The sequence below is a fragment of the Sander vitreus genome, chromosome 15 (genome assembly GCF_031162955.1).
Source record: "Sander vitreus isolate 19-12246 chromosome 15, sanVit1, whole genome shotgun sequence".
In the NCBI taxonomy this organism is placed as follows: domain Eukaryota; kingdom Metazoa; phylum Chordata; class Actinopteri; order Perciformes; family Percidae; genus Sander; species Sander vitreus.
Window position 1 is genome coordinate 17,594,510 of NC_135869.1, and position 27,236 is coordinate 17,621,745.

Here is a 27,236-nt window from a genome sequence, read left to right on the forward strand (position 1 = left end):
CTATTCCCTCTATATCTACTGGACTAGATGGAGACATTAATGAATATATTTACGCTACAACGCCGCCTATGATCTGCTGACTGAAGGAATATGCAAAGAGATACATACCATTTCTGCAGCAACGTGTCTGTGTGCCTGTACATAATTGCATTTTGATGAAGTGCATGCACTGATCGAGGCAGATGGATGACGCCGATAGCAGAAATTGCTCCCTGCAATGGTGCTTCATCTTCTTTCCTCAATATCTTTGCGGAAGAAACAGCATCCATCTGGGCCTCACATTCTTTACATTATGCTTAATTACTCTTATTCTTTTTTCTCTATCATTTCTCCTCTCATCTACTCCTTTGTACACTCCTCTTTCTGTTCCTAGCTAATCTTCTCCAGCCCTTCTCCACCTCCTCCCCTCCCCCTGTTCCTTAAGGCTGATGTTGCTGCTGTACTGCCTTTGTCCTTATAGTTTTAGATAGTTCCCTTTAAACTGCAAAACGCAACCACTAACCCCCCCCGCAAAAGTCCCTGTAGGCTCCAATCACTCGACCCCTAAACCAAGAGTGTCAGCTGAAGTCTACTTTATGATGGACTTTAACGCATTCAGCAAAAAACACATGCACACAAACATTTGATTATGTGAGCTAGAATGGGCAAAAACACACAAGACTACACCAAGATCTGTTAAAATGATTCCAAGCATTCTGATCTTTCCTAATATTGCTGCTTGAACAATAAAGGATGATTTAAAACGTGAACGTTGGGAGCCGTCTCAGCCACTGATCTTTGATCTGAATCTCATTACCCTAAGGGGATTCTCCCTCATATGTAAAACCACACACATACCCCTTCATCTTCTGAACCAGACAGCTTGTACCGAGGCGGAGCAGGGGCTGTAAAGGAATGCCAGTCTTTAATATGGGCACCTGTCCGAAATAAGTTGTTCATTTCTAACCTCCAGATCCATTGCTGCCAAACACAAAAACAGAACCTGAAATAGGACGAGATGGACCACCAGTTATGGATCAAAAAGCCACAAAGCGTTGAACCTGACCTGGCCTGAGGGTGGGAGGGGGTGCATAGGGGACTGAGAGATAAGAGATAACAGGAGAAGGAGCCCTGTGTTTGGCCGGGGAGGCGTGGGACGGCGTAAGGCAGGGGAACACAGAGACAGTGGAAAAGAGCAGTGGGACGATCACAGCTTTCCCTTTGTGTCTGCAAGTGGCCTGTTAGGACATTCCTCAACAAGGCCCATGCAGGGGGACTGATGGCCTCAGCATCCTTGGCTTTACTTGTGTCCAGGCTCTACATTTATTTGTTGGTCATCCTAGCTTCCTTTTGTGCCACTGAGTTCCATAATAAAGTAAAATCGCAGTCTGACTTCTGCAGCCGTACTCATAAAGCTTTGCCTCTGGTTGTACTTTTACTGCTCAGATATATGATCCGAGAGAGAAATATACACCTTTATCCCATCCACGCCTCTGCTCACCCCCACTGACAGCACCACACTGCCCATTCATTGGCCTGCTGCACCAGTACTCAATCTTCTCAAATGTCACAGTCAGAAGAAGGAACAACTTTATTATTCGTCACATACAATCATACAGTACAATGTAGTGAAATTCAATCTCTGCATTTAACCCATCCTAAGCATTAGGAGCAGTGGACAGCCACATACAGCGTCCGGGGAGCAACTTGGGGTTCAGTGTCTTGCTCAAGGACACTTTGACGTGTTCCCAGACTGGGATCGAACCACCAATCTTGTGGTTGAGGGCCGACCCACTCTACCTCTGATCTACCTTAATCAAAACAGGCTGGAGAATGACAGGAGAGCCCAGCAAATGAAAAGTCAAACCACTTGCACTTTAAATAATTCGCATCCTAGCTGGTTTATCTGGGCAACATGCATTACACCCAGCTTTGCTGATTTAATTTTCAATTCTACTCAAAGTGTGGATGGGGGTGGACACAGAGTTGATGAAAACTGATCCACATGACAGCAAAGTACCAGAAATGACAAGCTACACAAACAGCCCTGTGGAAAACAACACAAGATCAATTTAATAAATAAAAACATGAGCGTCAGCAAATTTATGTGCTAACCTGTGAGAGAAATCCTCCAAAGTGTCGATTTTGTGTCTGTTCAGAGAGCTCCTCTTCTTTCTCTACTCCACCTTATCTCTCTTCCTTGATACAAAAAAAAGACCCAGCAGTCCCCTTTTCTGTCAGCTCCTGTGGCTTAACACAGGAGAGCTGGACTTCCACATGACAAGTGGCAGAGAGAAGGAGCCTGCTCCTCCTCCAGTCAGGGAGAGAGATACTGCCAGGTTTCCTCAACTGCACAGCACAGCTATCAGCTCCCAGCATGCTCACAGCACACTGACATAGTCCATTTGGGGAAGAAGCCTTACTCACCACCTCGCTCCCTCCTCTCCCTCTGCTGCTCTCTTCTCTCTTCTCTCTCTCTCTCTATTTTGCTGTCACTACCATTAACATGAAGGCTCCACCCACTGGTCATTCCTTTCTCTGCCGCCTCCACACACATGCACATGTAATACAAATAAAAGGTCTATATCACAATATCCAAACAACTTTCATTCAATACAGATATCTAGGATTATATATATATTGTGTTGTGGTTACAGGAATTGTATTCATGAAATGAAGACAAATACGATTATGAATATAAATATTGATGTTTGACTCCAGCCCTAATGATAGGATTGCAATGATTAGGCCTAACAAAACAAGATTAACAAGCCCACATTGCTTAAAAAAAAAAACTACACAAACAGTGTTTTGGAGGTTAAGATGGTATATCATACGACTCAGAACCAGCGGCCTAAAAGAGAAAACATAAAGTCAGCCTTGTTTTAAAAAAAAGGTCATATTTTCCATAAAAGGTTCATTCAAAAGTCAAATGTAGCTAATGTTATATCGTTGCAGTGACTCCAGATATAACATGTCAAGAAAAAAAAGGCATACAAAGACAAATAGTACTGAACTTGATGGTGAACAGTAAATCTAAGTATTCATTCTTCTTTGGACACATCCGGTCACCACAGTGAGGAAGCCATGAGCTGTAGGTATGAGTCACCACTTTAAGCCAGGTCCTTTCCCCACTGATCAGTCATGCGACCAGGCATGCTATCATTATCACCTCCAAACTCCAGTTTAACAATGAAGTCTCTCCTGAAGACAATCATGCATGTTTGTGTTGAGACTAGTGCATGAGCATTATCCCAATGCAAAAGATGCATGCCAAAAGATTGCGCAAGATTCCCAGCATTCCTCCTTGTCATGTCTCGAATTTTTAGAGCATGAGTGTATACTTGCCCTGGGTATGTCTGCATCCCAGAGCAGATGTGAGCTCTTGCCTCATGTCTGTATGTCTCTATGAGTCAACCTGGAGCCCTCTGCTGTCCCGTCTGCTCTCTGCAGTCCTACAGTGACAGTGAAGTGTCAGTATGGGATCCATGTGTTGTGTAGTAGGTAGGCCTGTCACGATAACACATTTTGCTGGACAATAAATTGTCCCAGAAATTTTTGCGATAAACAATATTCTCGTTCTGAGACCATTTTCATCTAATATAATGATAATAGCATAATAATGCAGGTACACCTTTTCAAATATCAATACACTTTTATTTCTAAAGAATATTTAACACTGGAACTGGAAGACATAAATATCCACAATAAATGAACAAAACAACCAAAAACAATAAATAAAATGGACTCTCAGTCTCTGTTAACAAAAAATGCACTGGAATAAAAACCAAACACAATCAAAAACAATAAATAAAATGGAAGCATTTTTTCCCCCGGCCGCGATAATTTCCATTTAAAAATTATCAAGCTCATTTTTATTTATCGTGCGATTAATTGATTTATTGCATATTGTGACAGGCCTAGTAGTAGGGTTATACCCAGTTCTGACAAGTGATGATTTATATCCTAAATTAGACTTATAAAAAGTCCATAATGCAATGTGACAGGAAAAACTTCACTTGGTCATGCTATCACTATCAGTATTGCTAAATACTCTTTTAAAACATACATTTCATAAAACGCAGATCATGATCAGACACTTTGTCTCTGGGTTGTAGGAAATCACAAAGTAAAGTATAAGTAGATATGCCAGATAGAGAACGAAATAAATAAATAAACATGAATGGAGCCCATATTTACGACACTAGTGGTTCCCAATCTTTTTGGCTGGTGACCTTTTAAAATGAAGCAATGTGTTCTCATTACCCCTCGTTACAGCCTTAGTACGAACATGAGCTGTAAGCAAACAAACAAAGAGGGATTTCTTCTTCTCAGGTTGTTCAATTTGAAGAATCAAATAAAAGAAAAATCAAAAAGTTAACTGAACAGATATATGTCTATCTTTCTTATCCCTTTAATCATCTTGTGACCCTGTAGATTAATCTCGAGATTCGTTGTGGGCTTTCGACCCCCAGGTTTGGAACCACTGCACTGCACGGTCAAAACATCCCACATTTTGGAGCCTTGACTGCCCCGCAAAAACAACCTGGCATTGTTGTATTTATATGAGTCAGGTCAGGTGTATGCCACACTATCGAGTCACGGGATTCATATGACTGTTGCTCCCCCGAGAGAACATGAAAATCTCAGTTAGCTGTGTTGAGGCTGCTGTGAAGGAATGCTGGGACCGGAGGATGTGACTGGGTGGAAGCTGGAGAGCATCCCCTACACACAGTTTCAGTGTAAAGCAAACACACAGATGATTCCACAGCATAAACATCCTGCAGCTGCACGCAGACACAGACATACCATCCGTCACTATGAACACAAAAGATAAGCTTTGTTAAATAATCCCCATACTGTTTTATTGGCATTTTTCAAGGTTAATTGTTTTGATAGGGCAATGTGAACCCTTTTCAATGTTTTTCCTCAAAGACGGAAGTGCTATTTCTACCCACAATGCATGCCTTTGTCCTCCGATGCTGCTGGCCTTGATTCTTATCGGGGCTGTCCTACTATCAACATCCTCTCTCGCCAGTAAAACACACACACACATGCACAGAAAACACATGATGGGAAAGCTAGAAGAGCCACTAATCTTTCTTTCAGTCTATTTCTGTATTGCTTTTTTTGTAGTAAAGAAGTGTAGAATGTTTAACCCACACGAAAACCGTGGGATGTCATTTCCTTTCAAGCATATTGTCAAACTCTTGGTTTCCTGTTTGTGAGCCGTTTTCATACTTCAGGGGAGGAGTGAAAGCTGTGACTAAACCCACCCATCCTGAGGGAAATTTAATGAAATAGCCATTCTACTACGAACTACTCAGCATGCATTGTTTATATCTTTGACAAAATTTCTATGGTGCCAGATCCTTTTCAATGCATCCTTTGCATTTTCAAAAAGAGACAACACACACCATACAAATAGTAAATAATTTGTCAAATCAACCAGTCACGTCAGGAGCAAAGCATAGAATGTAATGTACTGATGCTTTCAGCTTTGCATTACTTTCCTGCAGCCCCCAAAAAATATACACAAATAATGCTGAGCAGACTATGCAAGCACAACCAGATCATAAACAAAGCCTGACCTGCACCAAAGCTTTGTTCAGTAGGCAAGTAAGCACACTCCTTCAAAATGCTTTCACTATGGAGCTCCTGCCAGTTGCCATTTTGAATTTCTGGGCCCTATCAACAGGACTGATCACATAGTTTTGGCCTGTATGAAGAAAATGACTCCAGGCGTGTCTATACCTGCTGCAAAGAAACCTGAAAGTCACTCAAATCAGTGCTGGGAGAGGAGAGAGAGAAGAATGAACTGCAGGATAAAATGTGCGAGACTGGTAGAAAAAGCAGAAGTAGAAATGAAAAATTGAGTGCAATTTTGATTTCCTGAGAAACAAAAGCTGTGTGTGTGTGTGTGTGTGTGTGTGTGTGTGTGTGTCAGCATGTTTTTGACAGAGAAAAAGGAATAGATCATTACCAAATGAATCATAGGCGCAAAGTGGCTGACAAACCCCTGCCACAGTCTTATAGAATAGAATAGAATGCCTTTTATTGTCACTACTGTATACACATGTACAACGAGATTAAAAGCAACTCCTTTTCCAGTGCCAACGTGTACGTAAAGGAAATGTAACATGGAATAAAATAAGTAGTGCAAAAAAAAAAAAGGGGGGGGTAAGGTGCACAGTTCTGAGACGCTATATATATATATATATATATGCTTGATGACAAGCTCATTGGAACAAAAACAGCTCCCATGCAAATCAGCCATAACTGTCAACAGCAAAATGTAGTGACTTTATGAGCCTATCAGGTAAATCCTCCTGTTATTCTGACAGGCAGCATTGTGTAACAATAGTGAAACACACACAAACACAAGCTCCCAGAGCCAAAGGTGACGCAGTGAAATTGATTATGTCTGACTACCACTTTAAATTCAAAGATATTAAACTGACAATCGTATAAAAGAGAGGAGAACAGTAAATTCTCATATTTGAGAGACTTGAACTAGAGATGAGCCGATACCAGTATCGGGATCGGCTCCGATACCGCCTAAAACGCTGGTATCAGTATCAGGATGTACTGGAGTTTATGCACCAATCCGATACCAAGTAATAACGCCCTAAAGAAAATCTACGTTAAAGTAGTTTATTTATGTTCTTTTTCCGGTATAACTGACTGTCAAACTGCAGAATAAAAGAAAGTTCTGTGGCATTCATTGTTTGTGTTTGTTCATGTTTCACAAAGAGTTTAACCTGAGCCAGACCGACAACAAAGATAGAAATCATATCACATCCATACAGGGACAGTAGTATACAGTTGTTAAAACATAATAAAATATATGACACACTGGTCAGTACTGTACTGATCAGTACTTAGTACTAAGTTCAGGTATCAGAATCAGTAAGCAAAAAATGGTATCAGACCATCTCTAACTTGAACCAGCAAATATTTGGAATTTGTTCCTGATAAATGACTTGAACAATTACTAAATTATCAAAAATGTTGGGATTTTCTTTCATTCGATTAATCAATTTATTGTTTTGGCTAAAATTTAGACTTGGACAGAGCTGCATGATTTTGGCTAATAAATCATATTTAATTAATTTAATAAAATAAATAATTGGCTGCTAATGAAACTAAAGCTTTCTTAAAAATATCTTTTGGCTTTGGCAACCTGTGCTGGACCACTTATTTTTGACTTGTTGTAATCTAAGTGATTATTTAATTAATTGAAAAAATTAAACAATAAAAATACCTATTGATCGCAGCTCTACATCTAGCCAAACATTACTGTGACAGGTTGCAGTGGTTAAAATACTGTATACTATTGTTTTTCTGCCTCTTTCTGCCATAAAACATGTCAGCAATGCAGCCTAGTGTGTGGTGCTGAGCTACCAAACATGAGACCAAAAACCTTACTGCACTGTATAGTAAATACACATTTGTCCAGTTGCATTATAGTAGTAACTGTGCAGAATAAACACTGGCCTGAGAGGAAAGGAGGGCTGCAACCGATACAGAAAGAAGGCTAAAATATGATTATGTGGAGAAAATGACTGTTATCAAACCACTGGGGCATTAGTGCCAGGCAGGGCACATTGTTCTTGGAGGGCCCATTAGAGCTCTCGGCGCCGCTCATTAAGGAACCATTAGTGACAACTACTTTAACTTCCCAGACCACCCACCTCTAAACGGCAGAGACAAATGGACTCAAAGAGAATTGACTGTTTCCATCTCAGCTCTCATCCCTGTAAACACAATGCAGCGGTGTGCCAGCCAGACTCAGCCATGGGGCCACTAAGTGTGTAAGTTCTTCTCCCTCTCCATCAGCAGAATGAACAAGCAGCAGCATATAACAGGATCACTCAGTCAGATGTTCACTGTTCTCTAACACGATTAACAGTGACGCAAGTCGAGGGTGCTAATTAATGCTGCCAGGCTAACCAAGCCAAAGAGATGAAAGCGTCATGCTCAGCAACAAAGGATTTCTTTCTTCAAAGGCTGAACACTCATTTATTATTATATAGATATTCACTCACTCTGTGGTAATAAAAAAAAATAATAACCGTATGTAAAGGAATTGCAACTACATACTACAGCTGTTGGAATGGGCTTCTATGAGGATAATATACGGATTTTAACTAAGAAACTCTACTCAAAAGGCAGGAAAAATAAAGAAAACTTGAATGTTACATTCAATGACAATGTTTTGCGGCCATGCTGCTGACACTGGAGGAGTAACTATCTGCTCTCGCACCTGTTGCTTCTTACAGCTCAGCAGTCACTGAAAAATGACACTGAAGATGTTCTCCCTAAGGGAAAAGCTGGTGAATTGCGTTCTGTACCAAGGGCCAACAAATGTATAAATGTTTCAAAGTGTGGTTAAGAAAAAACACACACAATGCTAAAATTGCCATCTGCAAAGACTGACAAACTGTGGCAACTTCCAAATACCATTTAACAAAAATAATAATTAAAAAAAAAAACAATTTCAGAATAGCATAGTGATCCAACAGGGTCTTTATTTATTTATTTTACTTAAAATTATGTTTTTTTTTAAATTAATTTGTAGGCTAAATCTCCAATTGCAGACTGACACCATAAATTACAATAGGCCTATATATTATTATTTTATTACGCTGTTTAATTTAATTTAGTTTTTTAGGTAAGGCACGTAATAAAGTTTAGCCCACAGGGGGTTAATGAGATAAGACGCACACAAGTTGGCTCAGAAAAAAACAATATAGTACATGGCAGAGTAAACACTGTAAACAAGGCCAGACGAATCAGCACTCACTTCACACATTTTGTTCCTGAGATTTACCTGAAAACTTTCACCCATAAACACAGTTTAAACGTCTGAATAACATGTTTTCAACTAAACACATTTCTGTGAAGACATTTAAACGATATTTAGACGAAGAAAAATGTTCCTTGACTGTTTCACTCACCTACTCCGTCTTCCGATTTTAGCACCATGCTTTCTCCGGCTGGCAGGTCCGAGTTCAAAAAGTTTCAAGTGGTTTCCGAGCGTTAAAACTTTGACCAGATAGTAGTATAGACAAATATATTGAGCTTTTTATACGTTTTCTACCGAGTTAACAAACACACTTTGGAATGGCTCTCGGTAAGTGAAGGTTGTCTCTGTCGACAGCTCAAGGGAGTGGTTGTTGGACGAGACGAAAGACTTTAGCCAACCACCAATCTTCCCTGCGCGCGATGCTCTGTCAGGACACGCTAAATAAAATCAATGAGACTCCGGTCATGACTTTCATAATAAAACCATCATGAATTAATCAAAAAAAGTGAATGCTTTTACCAGGCAGATACACGTTTTCACCTGGCTGCAGTGCCAGTGAGGACTGGAAAAGATTGGTGAGCTTAACAAATTTGAATAACTATTGAATATTGACATCATTTTCTCTTTTTTTGCACGTTTGACTGGGCCTACAAGTTAGATAGCCAGGTTATTAATTTGCATCAAGGAAGCAGAAATACTCAACTTATTAATTAAAGGTGATATAAATAAATAATAATATAATATAAATAATTTAAATAATATACATTTAAATAAAGATTAAAATAAAATACTCAAATGGCCCAGATTTCCTCTTTCATTGCATTACATTTTGACTTTTACATTGCATTACATTTTGACTTAGATTAAATACATACGCCCCCTCAGCAAATTGGAAATAAAGATAAAAATATAAACCTACTAGTTTACAAGAAGTATACTTAATTTAATATAGACTCTTATTTATTAGGAAGGTCTGATCCCTATCCGGTAACAGTCTCTGCTGACTTGACGTTGCTAAAGGTGCAGCAAATGGGCCAGATGACGCGTCTGCGTTTGCACCCTGTTGCCTTGGGCAATGCCCTTTCACACACACACACACACACACACACACACACACACACACACACACACACACACACACACACACACACACACACACACACACACACACAGAACTGTTTTTGCGACAGGGAATGAGTGGGGGCAGGGAGAGAAACGTGATTGACACACACAGACAGCAGTTCACTGCTGCTGATATTGCGCTTGCGTTTGATTCACCACATCCGCTGAGAGCAGAGTAGACGTGTGTTCTACCTCGGAAACAAATGTAAACCATTCTTTAGAAATTAGTATAAAGACACCTGTCTGTGGCTAGCATAACACTTTGCCTACAAACCTGGTGAACATTCAAATAAAATCACAGTAGGCCTATCCCATACACCTGAAATCAACACAAAAAACTAATGTTTTAACTTGCCTTACAACACTTATGGTATTTTGTATTATTCCCTATTCCCTCCCTAGCCTACATAGAAATGTTGACAGCCCTAAAAGCTATATGGAAATACTGCAGCTCTATTGATTGTTGTTTCCCTGGTTCATGTAAAGAGTTGCTTGTCATTACACTGTAATTATTACACAACTGTGTTGAATCACTCCAACAAGACTACAACCATGTACGCAGATGTGTCATTATTGGTGAAAGTTGTTCTGCAAAAATCCAGGTGAGACTGAGCAGCATTTTTTATGTCTGATTCAACTTGCCAGATACCAGCATCTGCTCAGAAATAAAAGTATCATCTTTTTTTTATTTTTAACTTCAATGTTTCATCCTGGCCCATCAACACACAGTATATTCACATGGTATGCTGACTGTCATCAAAGGTGCATCTGATGGCTGCTCCAGAAAGGAGACATTTCTTGGCAGCATATTTTAGGGAAAACTGTAAGGGCAGACAGCATAGCTACCCAGCTTTCCGTCCTCTTGTTAAAAGTGAATAAATCAGCCTGCTGTTTGTATAACACCTGCTCGACTGTGCTGCTGTCAGATGGGCCGAGCCTGTCCCTGCCTGTTGATGAATACAGGAGAGCCAAGAGGAATGCTGCACTTACAGCCAATGAAAGAAGCCAGGAGATTACACCTCCTCTCTGTGTTGAGTAACCATCATCAAATCAGAACCAAATACTGTGATTCACTCCCTTTTTCTGAAGACCATATTGGCTCAAATAGTTTAATCATCAAGACACCTAAAGCATCAATGCATAAACCCACCTTAAAGGGCCCTAGTCTGCATGGCCACTTCATTGAGGGGCTCAGCTTCAAGCTGTGGCTCATGAATGCCTCAGTTGTGCTGCCCAAACTCAACAACTGACAATGTAGTCTGTGTGAAGTGAACTCTGTTCACACAAGGTTTCATTGTTAAGAGTTCATCCATTCCCCAGAGCACTGCTGTAAATCTGTGTTAAAGAACCCAGAACAAGTAAAACCAGGGAGCCGTTTGACCTTTAACTGAAAAGATCGTCAGTTGATATCAACACGTTATCTGCAACTTCCTGATCAACACAAAGCCATGTAGAACTGATCCTAGAGTGTTTATGCAAACCTCAAAGCAGCGTCATACTAGATTATGAAGAGTAAAGAGGGTTTTGTTCTTGCATGTTAAAAGATGCAGCTGATAATTAGTTTCAATGAGATGGATACATTCCTCAAAATGACAAAGTTTCCTTCTGTATTCATCTCTGTTGTTTATAGGGTTTTAGTTCACACTTTTCAGGATCCTTCAGTTTGAAAACAACAGGAACACCTGACAACTTAAGGTAATACGATACAGTTTACAACAATATGCATCAGCACCTTTCAGACATAGATTGGAAATACATTATAAGACTAGATTGGATAAAGTTATACTATTATTTTGCCCTTATCTGTGATTTTGTTCCTTAAGGACTTGAATATGCTCTGTTTGCAATGAAGAAACGTTAGATTTGGTTAGACAATCAAGACAGAGCTTCTATTGACAACTTTACAGCAGCTAAATCTGTATAAGCCAAAAGTAGTTCACAAACAGATTTTAACCTCCCACAAGCCTTGGTCATATTATGAAATATCGGTTGTTCGGACTTAGCATACTTGGATTACAGTGTTGCTGAAAAGGGATGGAGCCATTTCTCTGGAGCAATCCTGGCTCTCATGTTTGAAAGGTGTTCCATCTTTCTCTGTCTACTGGCTGACCATCTAATCAGACCAATTTTCGTTAAACAGCAAATCAGCATGAGAGAATGTGTACTGTTGTAATGCTTTCTCCATGCAGGTCAATGATGTTTCACAGTATTGTATTTATAGACACCCCTGGCTTTAAATTCTGAAATATACTAGATTCAGCACTTTATGGGATTGTCCTGCCAAGTTGGGGGACTTGAGATGAAATTAACGGTCAAAACTGATGCAGCAAAGGCCAAGTTATCCTGACTTTTAGTCTCTAGTATGAGCCAAGCTCCAAAAACACTGGATCCCACACTTCCCAAAATGCAACATGATAGTCTCTGTTCGTTTTTCCATGTTTGGTAAATACCCATGTTTTTCAAACACCAGGCTCCCAGTTTATAACACAAACTTTATATTAGGGGTAATTTCTTTAAACTTTAGAAAAGACCATCTAAAGATGGCAATACATTATAATACAAATGAACTGATGTTGATAAAATCAGTGGAACGACCCTGTAATGGGTATATTGCCTGACGGGTTAGGGTCAGGACTTGTGACGGGTTCCAGCTGTATGTGCCTGGGGCAATGAAGTGGCCAACTCTTCACAATCGCAACTGCACAATGGTGGTTATTCCTGAAACCCCAAGGCTCTATTATTATACATACAGATAATAATGCTGTCAGCACCTGAAGTTACAATAGTAAATCTGTGTTTAAATAGACTGAATTAGATGGGAAAGTGAGAAAATAATCTTTTAACCATCCTATGAGAAGAGATGCCAAGAGTGACCCCTGCTGATCATCTGCAGTAATTACAGTCAAACTGCAGAAAAAAGAAAGGGCATGTAGAGAAACTTTGTTTAACTGCGTTCCATAAACAATATATTGACACCCATCTCTAAAACTAACTCTGAATGATAAAATGACTTGCAAAAGCAGAGGCATATTGAGAAATAAGAGGTTTGGGGGTGGCAGTGCTCAGTCCGTAGGGAGTTGGGTTAAGTCCCCGTACGGAGTGCGGACTGGTAGCTGGAGAGATGCCAGTTCACCTGGGCACTGCCCCCCCCATCCCCCTTGGCATAAGCTGTGGCTGGAGTTTTGTTGCTCTATGCTTCATAGCACAAGCTGATTCTGAAACCACTGCTTTCCTTTTACGGGTGCAGTCGAAGGTAATGAGACCTTTGGGTCAATCCAACCTGTAATTTCCCCAATGAGAGGGTGTGTGCAGACATACCTAAGCGATTAATTAGTGACATGAGTCATAACATAAATACAAGAATATCTAGTTCTCGTGTCACTTTTCTCTTATGGTTGTGAGAGAAAAACACTCTGTGGGCGGCCAATCACTTTAAAAGTGCAAAGATAAAGCTGTATTTTAATATTGCTCTCCACATATTCTCAACAGCAAGACTTTCTAATCTTTTTCTTTGTAGCAGCACCCAGCAGACCTCACCGACACTTACATGAATATGCATACAGAAACACTGCTGTCAGGAGATGTGACTTTGCAAGTCCGTTTTAGTAAGAGGGTGTGAAATGCAGAGAGCTCCTACTGAAGTATGACAGCCTGTCTAGAAGTCACTCTTCCTCAGGCTAGATTCATTGCACTGCATGCATTTCTACAGTTGACATCACCCCAACAAGCCTTGGTAGACTACAGGCTGACAGAGCATTTGCTCATCTGTAATTTATTATATTATATATTATATTATTATATAAGTCTGACTAACAAGCAGTCTTAGGGAAAGACTAAATAAAACCCCTTCTGTTCATAGATGGATTGTGTCTGCAAGCATTGAAGCTTGATTAGTTGAAGGCCAGCATGTCCACACATTTATTGTACAACAATACGAGTTACATTATGTCAAAAGAGATAGCATGTTATTTTCCAGTTCACCAGTGAACGTGCTACCACACCTGTTCATTTCATGCCATTTCATCAAGAGAAAAACCAAGAACTTAGAAAAAATAAATCCTCCAGTGCAACCACAATTAATTTATTTGGCTTACAGAGGTGTGTGGATTTCATCTGCCTCTGTTTTGATTCCCACCACTGACTCTTTGAAGCAGCTCGCTAGCAGAGCCTGTCTCGTTCAGCATCCAAAACACGTCAAACTGTGAAGATATGTGAAGAAGAAAGTGAAGATATCAACATTATTATCTTTTAACCCAATAGTTTACAACTTTGGGGTTGAAAAAACCCCAATAAGTCACAAGGAAAATGATCACAAGACGGGTAGAACAGAAAAACATTTTCTGATACACAAATTAGGTTGATTTGACAGCTTGTTTTGTGAATCCAATGTCCTTGATCTAACTCTTGTCTTTAAAATCTTGTGGTTTTCTGATTTGTAATCACAGCCTTCATTGGAAATGTAAATTTTCACAAATGAATCTTTGTTGGCAAAAACATGCAAACCATGTTTTACAGCTGGACTGTCTGAGACCCCAAACCAAGGTATTTTTTGTTCAAGTTTTCAGTTCAATATCATGTTTATACCCAATATTCATAAAATTAAAACAACTTAGTATCAAGCTGACAAAGGCCCAGGCTCTCCAGGACCCCAAACAGAAAATTAGGGTTAAAGGGTCACAAGCCAGACAGGTTGGGAACCACTACCATAATCACATTAGCATCATCACCCACTGTCACTGCACCATACCCTCCTTTACAACCAGCTGATTTGGCAAATAGTCTAAACACTGGCTGCTGCTGATGGGCTTGTTTGTGCTCCCAAAGACATCACATTGTCTTAAGCTGCACCATGGGGCCCATATGGAGTCATTTCCATGACAGAAAAGCAAGGCAAAGCCACAGGCACACCTGCCTCACAGCACAGACGACCCTCGTAATTGCATTGATATCAATCAGCTAAATTACTATCACGTCTGCTTTGGGCGATACACTGCCCGCTATCAGTCCCAGCCTGTGCAGTGTGAAGATGAATTGGGCATGTTGAGTCACACTTACAGTGACTGTGAAAGTTAGACTCACAGTAACATTTACAGTCTGAAAGGGCACTGCCATTCCACTGTGGTGCTTAATTCATTTAGATGCAAAAGGAGAGTGGCTAAGAAGACTGAAGCAATCAATTTGTGTCCCCTGAGAAAGACTTGGGAAATAAGTCAAGTGACTTTTTTTTTAACTTATCTCTCATGTTTGCAGTTGTTTTTTCATGTCAAACAGCATTTGGCTATATTTCAGGAGTGATTTAATAGTGCTGCTGATACAATGTAAACTTGCTGGATGACCATTCGATGAGTCACACATGCATCACTTGCATGAGTCATGATTAAAAACAGAAACACCAACACTCTCAGAACACTGCCCAATCTCTTCCCACCACAAGGGGTCCAAAATGTAATGGCTGTCATCACGACATCAATGTTTTTAATACAGTTTAAGCAAAAAACTGACACTTGCAGGCAGGTGACCGCTGGAATTAAAGTGGCCATATTATGCTCATTTTCAGCTACATAATTGTAATTTGAGATTGTATCAGAATAGGTTTACATGGTTTAATTTTCAAAAAACACCATATTTTTGTTGTACTGCACACTGCTGCAGCTCCTCTTTTCACACTGTGTTCAGGTCTCTGTTTTAGCTACAGAGCGAGACCTCTCAACTTCTGTAACATCTTTATTGTCAGACGCACAAGCGCAGTAGCTAGGTAAGGATTACATGAGCTAGCTAGCTGTTTCTCCAACTTCGGCCTGTACAAGGCAGGACTAGCTGGGAGACTTCTTCTAAACGAGGGCGCACTTCCAACTTTGCATGGAATACCTGCAGAACAGGGACATGTAAGTAGTTCTATACAATTTATGCTGCAGATTAGGGTGAATTTGTGTGTGTTGTAGCAGTGTTTTGCCATCAGCTAGCATGCTAAGGGTTAGCCCCCTAGGCCCCTCGTCTCGGCTAGTTACGTAGAAAGCCGTGCAGATTTTGACCAGCTCACCTGGAGACTGAAGGCAGGAGACATTCAGAAACCCGTATCTCACTCAAAACAGCATGGATGTTTTTTTTTTCAAAGGTTGTATGCGTGTGGAAGCACCAGAGACACAAAATAACACCCCAAATCCCAGAAAAAGGGATTTTTTTCATAATATGGGCACTTTAAGCCTTTGGGAATGCTTTTACTGGAGGCTGAATATTCAAATGGAAAATCAGTGTCATATCTAACGAAACTAATCAAACTTTTTCCTCAATTTTACCCAATATGTTAAAGTCATTTTTGTTAGCTTGAAGAAAATCTGTAAAACATTGCTGTCACCATGTTCTTGACACCAGGACAATCCAGATTACTTCTGCCTTGAATATCCCAAACTAAAATAAAGTCCCCTCTTTTCGCGCTGGTCTGTGGTGCTGATTCAGGGGTTTTGAAATCACTGAGGCAGCACCATTTCCTCTTGCTACGCACTCAGTCAGCTGATTCACCACAACCCAGCGAAGCTGCTTTAGTCACGTCAACACTGTCTGCCAACACAATTTCAAACACTCCCAATGGGAACCTGTGCACCACCCAGCAGTGTAGTGTAATGCAGTTGCAACACTTTACAACCAAAACTAAACAAACCTTAGCTCCATCACAATTCAGATCCTATTTTTACTACAGGATAAATCTGAGCACAGATGGTGAGAATAAAGGCCAACGTCTTAGCCAGCTCCACTTCTGGTCCATCTGTAATTAAACTGGGAAGCACTGAAAGTTGTTTATCTGGGTTCAGGAGGTGATCTCAAGTAAACCTAACCCCCGTTATCGAAGGACTACTAGTAACAGCAAGGGACCAGAAGAGACATTTTCATGCACAGCCGAGCAGGGTATTGTAGGAGCATGGTCACTCTGTGTGGCTGTGTTTTTACCCGGGGATTCAATGTTGCTAATACAATATGTGGATCTGCTACATGTGTGAATATTAGTATGCGAAGTCATCATGAGCAGTTCAATTCAGTTTGGCGGTGGATAGTGTGTGAGACCTGCTGGTGATTAGATCTCAGTAAGTAATAACATTAGCTCGCTCCATCTCTCAGTGTGTTTGCGCCCACAGAGGTTTAAGTAGTGCTTAATGAGAGAGCCTCCTTAGCGACAAGGAGCTCCCTCTATTTCCATCCCAATGTTATCATCTCTGGTGGAGCCATGTGTTTGTGCCAGTGGTCACTGGTCACACAAGCACGCACAAGTACACATACACCGTCAATCAACAGGTTTTTATCATTTAAGTGAGAAGTCTTTAAAATACTAATGGTGATGATAGTTTAAAAGTATCTATTTTAAGCTATCTTACATATACCAATGCTACAACAATAATATATAATAATAATAACAATTCCAACAAGCAACCAAAACAGACTACAACACAGTATGCATTATAAGGCCTACAGTTGTGACTTTACCTGGAGCTTGGTGGAGCGGCTTCACAGCTGGACACAAGAATGTCTGAAGGCTGGACACACAAAGTTCACTCACTGACCCCATAGCTTCAGTGTGTAATGTATGTGTGCGTGTGAAGGTATGTCTCTGTTAGTGGCTGTGGGAATGCTCCCTCCTGACGATTCAGATTTAGATGGAGGAAAAAGGGAAGTTGGGGAGGCCCAGGCTACCTGCTGTGGCTGCTGAGAGTCCCTCCGTGCTCCCAGCTGTTCAGTCCATGTAGAGACTCTGTTAGGTCCTGCGCTCTGTCACTCTGCTTCACCTAATCCCCCGGCTTGATGAGTCCTCCTCTCCCCCAGCCAATCTCTTACACTCTCACTCTCTCTCTCTTCCGCCTTGAATAGAATGTGCAACTTGCCAGGACGCTGAAATTACTTCTGCTTTCTCCCAGTTCCCCTTTTGTGCTGGTGTCTCAGCTCCTCTATCCTCCTCTGCTCTCTCTTTCTCTCTCTCTCTCTCTCGTTCTCACCCATTTACACTCTCTGGCTACTTTCCATACTAATTCAAGTAGATATTCTTAGACACAACAGTCATCACATTGCACACACACACATGGAAAATTCAGGTTGTATTTTAATGCATATATTAATGTACCTTAAGGACAGATTTCTGCTTTCTATTACTTTTTGTTTTTGCTACAACCAAGTTTGCCTGATAAAATGTAGAAACAAAGGGAAGTGTAAAGTGCTCATATTATGCTTTTTGGCATTTTCCCTTTCCTTTATTGTGTTATATCTTTTTTGTGCATGTAATAGGCTTCCAAAATGAAAAAGCCCAAAGTTCACCCCAAAGGCACTTACCATCTCCAACAGAAAACACTGTTCACAAACTGCTCCAAACAGCTTTATTGTAGTCCAGCCTTTACTTCTGTGATGAACGTGCGTCGCTTTGTAACACACGTAATGCTCGCCTAGCTGCTAGCGTGGCTCGCCCTCATACTCTGCTTCTGACTGGGTAGTGGTCCTTACCTAGCTACTGCGCATGTGCGACTCCCAACAAAGATGGTACAGAAGTATGATGCCTCACTCGGTAGTTAAAACAGAGAGCTCAACACACAGGGTGAAAAGAGGAGCTGCAGCAATGTGCAGTAGAACAAAAATATGGTGTTTTTTGAAAATTAAACCATGCAAACCTATTCTGATATAACCTCTAAATACAATTATGAACCTGGAAATAAGCATAATTAAAGCACTATAAAGAAACAATTATGAAGAAACTGTTACTGTGTATTAGAATCATGGCGACCTATCAGCAGCACGTTGCTCTGTTGAGTTCCATCTCTACCCTCTGTTGCTTTTTAGCTTCTAGTCAATCCATCATTTTTGTCTTCAGAAGCCTTGTACATAAAATCAAGATTTCATTGTTGCTTGGCAACGGGGTGGAGAAATCATTTGCTCCTGGGCAAAACACTGAGGTTTTTGTTTTGATTAGATTATATCTTCACACGCCTATTGAGGTTTTTCACCACGACACAGTCACATTTTAGGGGTCTTGAAGCCACATAACACACATGGGGCTTTTACACATACATACACACACACACACACACACACACACACACACACACACACACACACACACACACACACACACACACACACACACACACACACACACACACACACACACACACACACAAAATAAACTGGTCTGGTTCTGCCACAGATGTGCTCATAATCACTGCCAATTTATTTTGTTTGGATTTTCACATCCTCTTGTGGAGCAAAGCAGGAATGTTTACCTCCACTCTTGAACTACTACCACTCTAAATTAGCCTACCTGCCAATCGCTAGGGTTGGGTACCTTTCGCATCTTAACCAATATCGTTACCGGTACCGGTGCCTGGTGTTCGTTCTCGGTATTCAACTGTACTTTTTTCTTAACACCTGGTTCTAACAACTACAAAATTTGATTACAGTAAAAAAAAAACTCACAACTTCTCAGTTTAAACATTTTATTTAAACACAATACAAATACCCTCCCCACCCTATATGAAAATGTTATCCCCATCCTAAAAATACAAAAATATGAACATATGAACAATGGACAGTAAACATTTAAATAAATAAAAAACACACCCGGTCAAGCTCAAACATAGATCAAACTACTACTACTACTACTACTACTACTACTACTACTACTACTACGTAGTTCTCACGTAATTCTTTTTAAGAAAGACTAGCATGTCAACTCTTTCAGGTAAGAGCGCGCTCAACACTCACTGTGTTCCCCGCTCTGAGAGTGTGGAACACAAAGATATTTGTTTGCAAGCTCGCGCTGCCGTGCAGTCCACCTGAACAGTTAGCTTGCTGTAAATAATATGTCATCTCGTTATTACTTTCAAGGTCGGCACAATAAATTCAGCCATTTTGCTCACTGAAACAAATTGGCTGACTGAGGAGTGTGTCCCCGCCACAGCCTCACTGACTCCCGGGGCTCAGTCTGGTCTGCTCCGCAGGTCTGCGGGGCTAACAGGGAGCTACACTGGCCGCCTGGCTGCATCCAGGGGCAGCAGCTAGCTAATGGGAGCTAACTGACCTGCCCAACGTTAGCAGCTTTAGCAGCGGTGATTTCACAAACAGACCCAGTAAATATCAGACGGGATGTTGTCGTGTCTCGTCCTACCTCCAGCCTTTAGCTGAGAGAGGTTATTTCTGAATAAACCTGAATGCCTCACAGGCTAATTCACATCCAGAATCAGCGGCAGCTAACAATAATAATAACGGGGATATTAATGTCTGGCCGGCCTGTGAGCTCTCCGAGCAGCATGTGAAGAGGAAAACCTGGCGGGATGCTGCGGGATGTCAAAGTTGGCAAACAAACAGTACCGAAATTTGGCACCGTTTGATTTTACGTGAACCAATACTCGGTAATACCGACGTGATTCGGTCGGTACCGGCAAAAGTACAGGATTCGGTACCCAACCCTACCAATCGTACAAAGTGTCTCTCACTCTTTAATAACAGCCCATCTCATTCAGTGTCAGTCATTTATTATTTTTTCAACTCTGCCCTCCCTGTCATCAGGGGCATGCATGTCAGCAACTCAGGCTAGGTGGCAATTACAGAACGCGACAAGGTAGATCTGACACATGCTGCATTTCTACAGTCTGCATGGCGATGACATCACCTCTGATTTAACAATCATTGCCCAGGTCATCGCCAGAGGGCAGATTGTCTCAGAGGGACCCCAGCATGAACTGCAAAGTCAGTCCTGACCACTTAAAAATGCAATCACCCAGAGGAGCAGCTCTGTCACAAAAGGATCAGCGGCAAGGCGAAGTCAGCACAAATGTTTTCCTCTCATTTTTAGTATGCATATTCCGCTCCTTCTGCTGAATAAGAGTGTGTTGTCAGCAGTCAGCACCTCGCTCTGCACCTGCAGCGTATTAATAAGTAAACAGATAGATAGATAGATAGACAGATAGATAGATAGATAGATAGATAGATAGATAGATAGATAGATACCAATTGCAGTCACTGACAGCCTGGAGATCCCTTAAATGTTCCCTGTGGAGTTTTTGACATCTAGTGCCATGAAGCAGGAGTGGGTCTCCCTTTTGTTTATTGCGTGTAACATTAATATTTAAAGTTATAGACTAATGATTTTTGGTGCACAAATATTCACATGCATGCTCAGTTCAATTAACTGTGAATACTTAACAGTCTGCAGTCAAACTGCAGGGGAAACATGTTGCCCACTATAATAGCATAATATATAAAACTCCACAATAACATATTTCTAATTGAGCATTAATCCTGTATAATCAAGATTTTACAGTTTTACAGCTGTTCTGTAGCTGATCCTTTAATCTCTACCTCCAGGTGGAGGCTATTCATTAAAGGGCTGATAGAATGATTATATAGGGTATTTCACACTGTTCCTTAAGGTCTCCTGATAGGGTATGTAACATTGGTTGGGCTGAAAATTGCCCGAATGCTATTTTATTAGGCCCTTAACTACCCTGTGAATATGGCCCTATTTGTAACAAGAGCTTTTCTTCCAAATATGGTATGCTCATGAATATTTAGATGAGTTGCGCGCTGATTGGTTTGAGCGAACCACATACAAACACATTGGAGACAAGACAGCAGGTCTCATATTTCAGACACTGCAACATTATACATTGTTTGTCTACTATTTTGTTATTAAATTCACTTCTGAGACTTTTTTATGCGAGAAATCAACTTTATAAAGCTCAAATATGGGCCGTTTTATGAAAATTGATGGCTAATTGCAAATTTAGTAAGACGTGTCGGACTTTAGGAGCTCCACACAGTCTGACTAGAAAGCGGGAACCTCCATACCCAGTGAAAGTCACCGTTTCCTTACTTTCGTTACTGGACTACCCGGGCTCGGGGCTGGCCGGCTGCCAGCTGCTGGCATAACTAGAGTATATTTACAGTTTGAATTTCGTCACGCCGCTTATATTACAGCTACCCCAAGGTCTTATAAAGCTAACAATGGTGTCCGATTTCAATTTAATGTGAAAATTAGGGGTTTCGTTAGCTGCTACTGTCCCTTCAATCCTATGTGTACAGATCGCGGCTAGTTAGCTTCACTTTCGGTATAACTGAGTATATTTACAGTTTCGTCACGCCACTTATATTCGAGATAGACATATATATATATATATATATATATATATATATATCCGATTTCAATTTAATGCATTAATTAAATTAATTAATTAATTAATGCAGGTCTAAGAGGAGGCTAGCTAGCTCTCATTGATAGAGCCTCATCCAGCCACAGGCTCTATTAATGAGACTCGCGGACAAGAGGCGTTTATTTCACCGATCGTTTGTTTAAATAACTCAACACACATATACATTATAAGATTAAGATGAACCTGTGGTAAGAGATTGCGGGCATAACAAGCTCGCTGACCGCGCTCTCACTCACACACACCGGCCATTTAGCAGGAAAAGGGGAGCTGCAGGCCCTGGAGCTCTGTCAGGGCAGCGGCGTTTGGTAGTCCATTAACCCAGAAACGGTGACTTTGCACGAGTATGGAGTGCCGTGGGCTGCCAGACGTGACGGAGCTCCATCTACCTGTGATGGTCTGTGAAGGAGGGCAGGCCAGGCGGCAAGGCAGCAACACAGGCAGCACTGGCCGCTGAACTCCGACACACAGTCCTACAAAATTTGCAATTAGCCATCAATTTTCGTAAAACGGCCCATATTTGACCTCTACATAGTTGATTTCTAGCATAAAAAAGTCTCAGAAGTGAATTTAGTGGTAAAACAGCAGATGAACAATGTATACAATTTCTGAGATTCTGTTTCTGCGCAACCTATTCAGAAGACTACCTGATCTCAGATCAGTGGTGTAGCCTATGTTAATGTTGGGGCATGACAAAGGTAAAGACTAGAGCCAAATAAGGAGTTGGCGTCAACTCATTGGTTAGTTGAGATTCGCCCGTTTTCAGAGGCAGTTTCAAATTGTGAGATTTGCAGAGTAAAGGGGTGTCAATGGGATTTTGAGCTTCTATGTGTGTCCTATTTACCCACTAAACTGTTGTTATTCAACTATGACAAGGTAAAATCGGTTATGCATTCTATCATCCCTTTAAAAATAGAGCTTCCTAATAGCAACCAATACATTTTCGCATTACAACATCTGGTGCAACCACATGTAAGTAGATCATGAGGCAAACATCTTCATTTAGCACGTACAGTGGCTGCTGAGATGTTGTTAACTGCACAGTGCTGCATACTGTATGTAGTCTTGGCCTTGAACTGGAACCACATCAACACTTTAGTTGAGCTGTTATGCATACATGCCACCGGGTGGACATTGCATGTAACAACACCGTTATTCTTAGTTCACTAAACAGGCCAGAAGAATTCACTCACACACCAAGTGCAGTTTACCTTATAGCAGATTGAATTGGAACTGTACGTAGGTTGAACAACTCATGTACAAACACTGTAAGCAGAAAATAGCTGCAAGCAGTCTATAGGAGATTCTAAAGAAAATCACTCATATATTTGTCTTCAAACAGTCATGTAGGCAGGAAAGTTTTCTATGTGATGAAAGTGTTTCCCCATTTGGGTAAAAAACCTACAGAGAGCTTCCTGGTCTGTGTTGGTGGAACTCCTACATAGCAGTACACTGTTAGCATCACCTCCAGTGACTAAGAACTGGCTAACAGTAGAATAAGCACCTATGCTGGAACAACTGAATACTCACCAGAATAAAGCTTAACAGGCTAAATATGGATTGAATGTGTTAAGTAACATCATTCAGCACCCCATCCCACTTTTTGTTTTAGCCGTCTCAAAGCTTTCCTATCCTCCCTTTGTGTGCTTCTCTTTATCTACAACTTTTTGTATTGGTGTAGATTTAATGATGGAAAACAAAGGGATGATGTTGAATTATTTCTAGACTGGTATCTTACATGGTTACGTAAGAACAACTGCAACACAAGTGCAAAAGTGACAGATTTAAACTTCTTATCATTTTTATCTTTTGATTTTCATGACACTTGTTTTTTATAACCAGGAATAGCCTACTATATGTCTGCATAAATCCACTGAGATTTTGCTGCTGCTGCTTTGACAGCTTTTTCTAAGAGTGTGCTTTGAGCGAGAGAGGAGCTTAAACCTGGAGTAAACCTGTCGGATTACATGGTTGAGAGTGACAGTATACAGTAGAAAACAACACATTTAGGCCAGCAGCAGCAGCAACTATTTTTCAAACTGAGAGGAGAGATGACACCCATAACCACAGCAACCACATGTACCTGTCACTATAGTGCACCACACCTATAAACTAGCACACTGTTTCCTTTGTGTGCACAAATTTCATTATGCAAAAGGAAACAGAGCTGCACTGACAGGTGCAGGTGTGGCAAAAGAGCACGAAAAGAAAAAAAGATCAAACAGTCACCTTTGAAGTGAGTCTTGAAACAGAATGCACCCAATGAATCCCAAGATAGCTGGTTTAGGGCACCAGCACCTAGCAACATCACAGGAACAGAGTGCAAAAACACAGTATGGTAACCCTATCTTAATTTTTAGAAGGTGATGCTAGATATGACATTGCAAAGCTGTAAAATACAGAGATTGTCCTCAGACACACTGCAAATGCATACGTCTACTTAAATAATAAAATAGAGCAGGGGTCTTCAACAAGGGGTCCGGGACCCCCAGGGGGTCCTCAGAGTCACTCCAGGGGGGCCTCCAAATTATTGTTAATTTTTGAAAGTTGTTTCAAAAATTAAAGTCTTAACATGATTCCAACATAGTATTAGCAAATATAAATCCCCACTGATGGTAGGCTTACTGGCCAATAGGTAATGTAGTCACTAAGGTAGCCATCCACAGATACAGTTCATCCCAAAGGATTGACTGTTTCACATTTGTTTCACATTTAAGGGTTAACATTAAAACATGATTTATAAAACCATGCCAACAACTATTAGGCTATTTAAAGCTTATGCAAAAAAATGATCTATAAATGCTTTAGGCTGCTCTAAAAGTTATTGTAGGACTTCTGTGCCAAAATAAAATGATTAAATCTGTTGGAGTCAAGTCTTGACAGTGGATGGATTATTTTTTTATCCTCTCTCCTTCTCAGACTTCAATTATGCTGAACAGACAGTGCGTAGGGACAGAAGAGATGACTTATACTTACTCATTCAGATCCACAAGCCACTGACTCGACTAAGGAGGTGTCAGGGACGGAGAGAGTTTTATTTGAATGCACTGAGAGCTTTGGCATGTCCTTCCTCTTGTGCCTCACACTTGTGCAGATAATTACATAACTGTCGACTCTTCTTGCAAATAGGAAAAAACTGACAAGGGAAGACGACTGCAAATAAATATGACTATCCTTCTTGGGAGCCAAGAGCAAAAACACTGTATGCAAGAAGTCACTTCTGGACCCTGTGTGCCTTATGTCTTATAACAAATCCAAATCAAAAGGCAAATACTTTAGATTGGTAAGCGAAGCATTAGTACAATTGTCTCAGTTTACATCTTTTACGTCTTCAGATACGTTTTCGTTCGTTTTTTAATCGCTAATATCAATCAATCAATTGTATTTGTCACATGAAATAGTACCAGGTACAATTCTAGTGAAACGTTATTTTATTCTAGACTGTTATCTTACACGGGTACATTGATGGGACTCACAGAAAGCAATGTGGGGTACCAGCCCTCCCTTCTTTCTACAGAGCATCAGTTTTGCAATGAGGCCAGTGCTGGTGGTTCTATTTTGAGATGCATTAAGCTCCCAGAAAAACTAAACTGCTAAATAATTGAGATGAAGCCTCTATCATAGCCTAAGCTGAGCCATCAGCTAGCTCATCATGGCCTGACATCATCATGGGGGACATGATGTCAGGACATTGAACTTCCTGTAAAGATGGTTTTATAAGTTTTATAAGAAGGCATTTTGTGAAACTGTGTCATCTGAAGAGCCTTTGTGCCCGCATGGTATAAATAAATCTGTTTGCAACTTAATTCCCATAAGAGCTGGAACTTTTCTATATTTCACTGCATTAACTCTACTGTGTAAATATGTGGATTTCTACACTGTCCACCATGCAGTCACAGCTGCAGTGTGATACGTAATAATTCATCATACAGATCATTTTATCCTTTTGGCATTGGCAGTGAATACTACAGGGGACACCTGTTTTTAAGATGGCTTATAAAACCCCAACATGGTGGGCTACTTCATGAGTCCCTTTACGACTTTAGGAAATTATACATGTGCACAGTAGTCTGTCATTCTAACTCTAACAGTCCCACCAGACTGGCAGCAGTATGAACATCTATGCTTAGTAGACTGCATGCCATTTCTGTACACTTGGCACAGCAGAGCAGGAACACCGTGGTAAGCAATGCTGAAAAAAAAACATGTACACTGTACACTGTCAGGGCTCGGCTCAAAGCGTCCACAACATGCCAAACAGTCTTTGTAAGAGTCGGATGAAGACTAACCGTGATTCTCCCCCTCCATCCTGGTGGTCCTGATGCAGCTGAACGAGTCACAGACCGGGGATGTCTCTCGCCAAGCGCCCGCAGCAATCCGGATACCTTCTTCCTTTCCTTTCCGGTTTCTTCTTAGCTCTCCCTTCGCTCACCTCCCAGGTTTCAACTTAATGGCAGCCTCTCTAAATATGCTATCTCACTCTAAAGTGGTACTTTTTTAGCTTGTTGCTGCTTTGTTTGTCCCTAGTTGCCGTTTGGTGAGTGTGTCTGCCGATGTTGGCGGACTGTTGTTATGCATTGAGAGGCCGGTGCACGTTAGCCCCGCCCATACCAAATGTGATGTCACGCTAACTTATCTTTCACCAACGACACTGGAATGATGTAAGACATTAACTGTCTAGAGTAGAGACATTGCTCATGCAAGCACTATTATAATTATAATTAAAAAAAAGAAATATATATATATATTTCTTTATATATATATATATATATATATATATACATAAAATACTATTGTATTTATGTTTAAGGTGGGAAAAACTTTTCACAATTTTTTTAAGTCTAAAAGATATAGATATAGCATAATGTTTACCCTCAGAGTCCACAATAAATGAAAAAAGGGCAGGAAACTGCTGGTGCGTTGCTTCAAACTGCAATAATGTTTTTACCCACTTGGGGGCAGCATAAATGTAAGTTTTGAACACATTTCATTTTTTAAGTTGATGAGGCAAACTTCTTAGCAAACAGTACCGTTTTCGGCCACTGGTGATTTAAAGTCCAATAGTCACTCTCTTTTAGCTCTACCATATGGTCTGGGAGAGAGCTGGGCAATTTGGCCAAAATCCTCCGTCCCGATATAGTTCATTT

The 27,236-nt window shown here is 40.7% G+C and overlaps 1 protein-coding gene across 4 annotated transcripts in view; it reads right to left on the reverse strand.

Moving 5' to 3' along the window:
• cyth1a (cytohesin 1a) overlaps positions 1 to 26,657 on the reverse strand; it is a 46,800-nt gene extending 20,143 nt beyond the window's left edge. Inside the window, exon 1 of one of the 4 annotated variants that reach the window (XM_078270564.1) lies at positions 26,379 to 26,657. In XM_078270564.1, the coding sequence (XP_078126690.1) occupies positions 26,379 to 26,397 (19 nt within the window). In that variant the 5' untranslated portion in view covers positions 26,398 to 26,657. Of the gene's footprint in view, positions 1 to 8,939; positions 9,212 to 14,004; positions 14,087 to 17,386; positions 17,579 to 26,378 lie in introns of those variants that run through there. The other 3 variants (XM_078270562.1, XM_078270565.1, XM_078270563.1) reach the window with 3 other exon arrangements.
• Between the last annotated feature and the right edge of the window lie 579 nt (positions 26,658 to 27,236).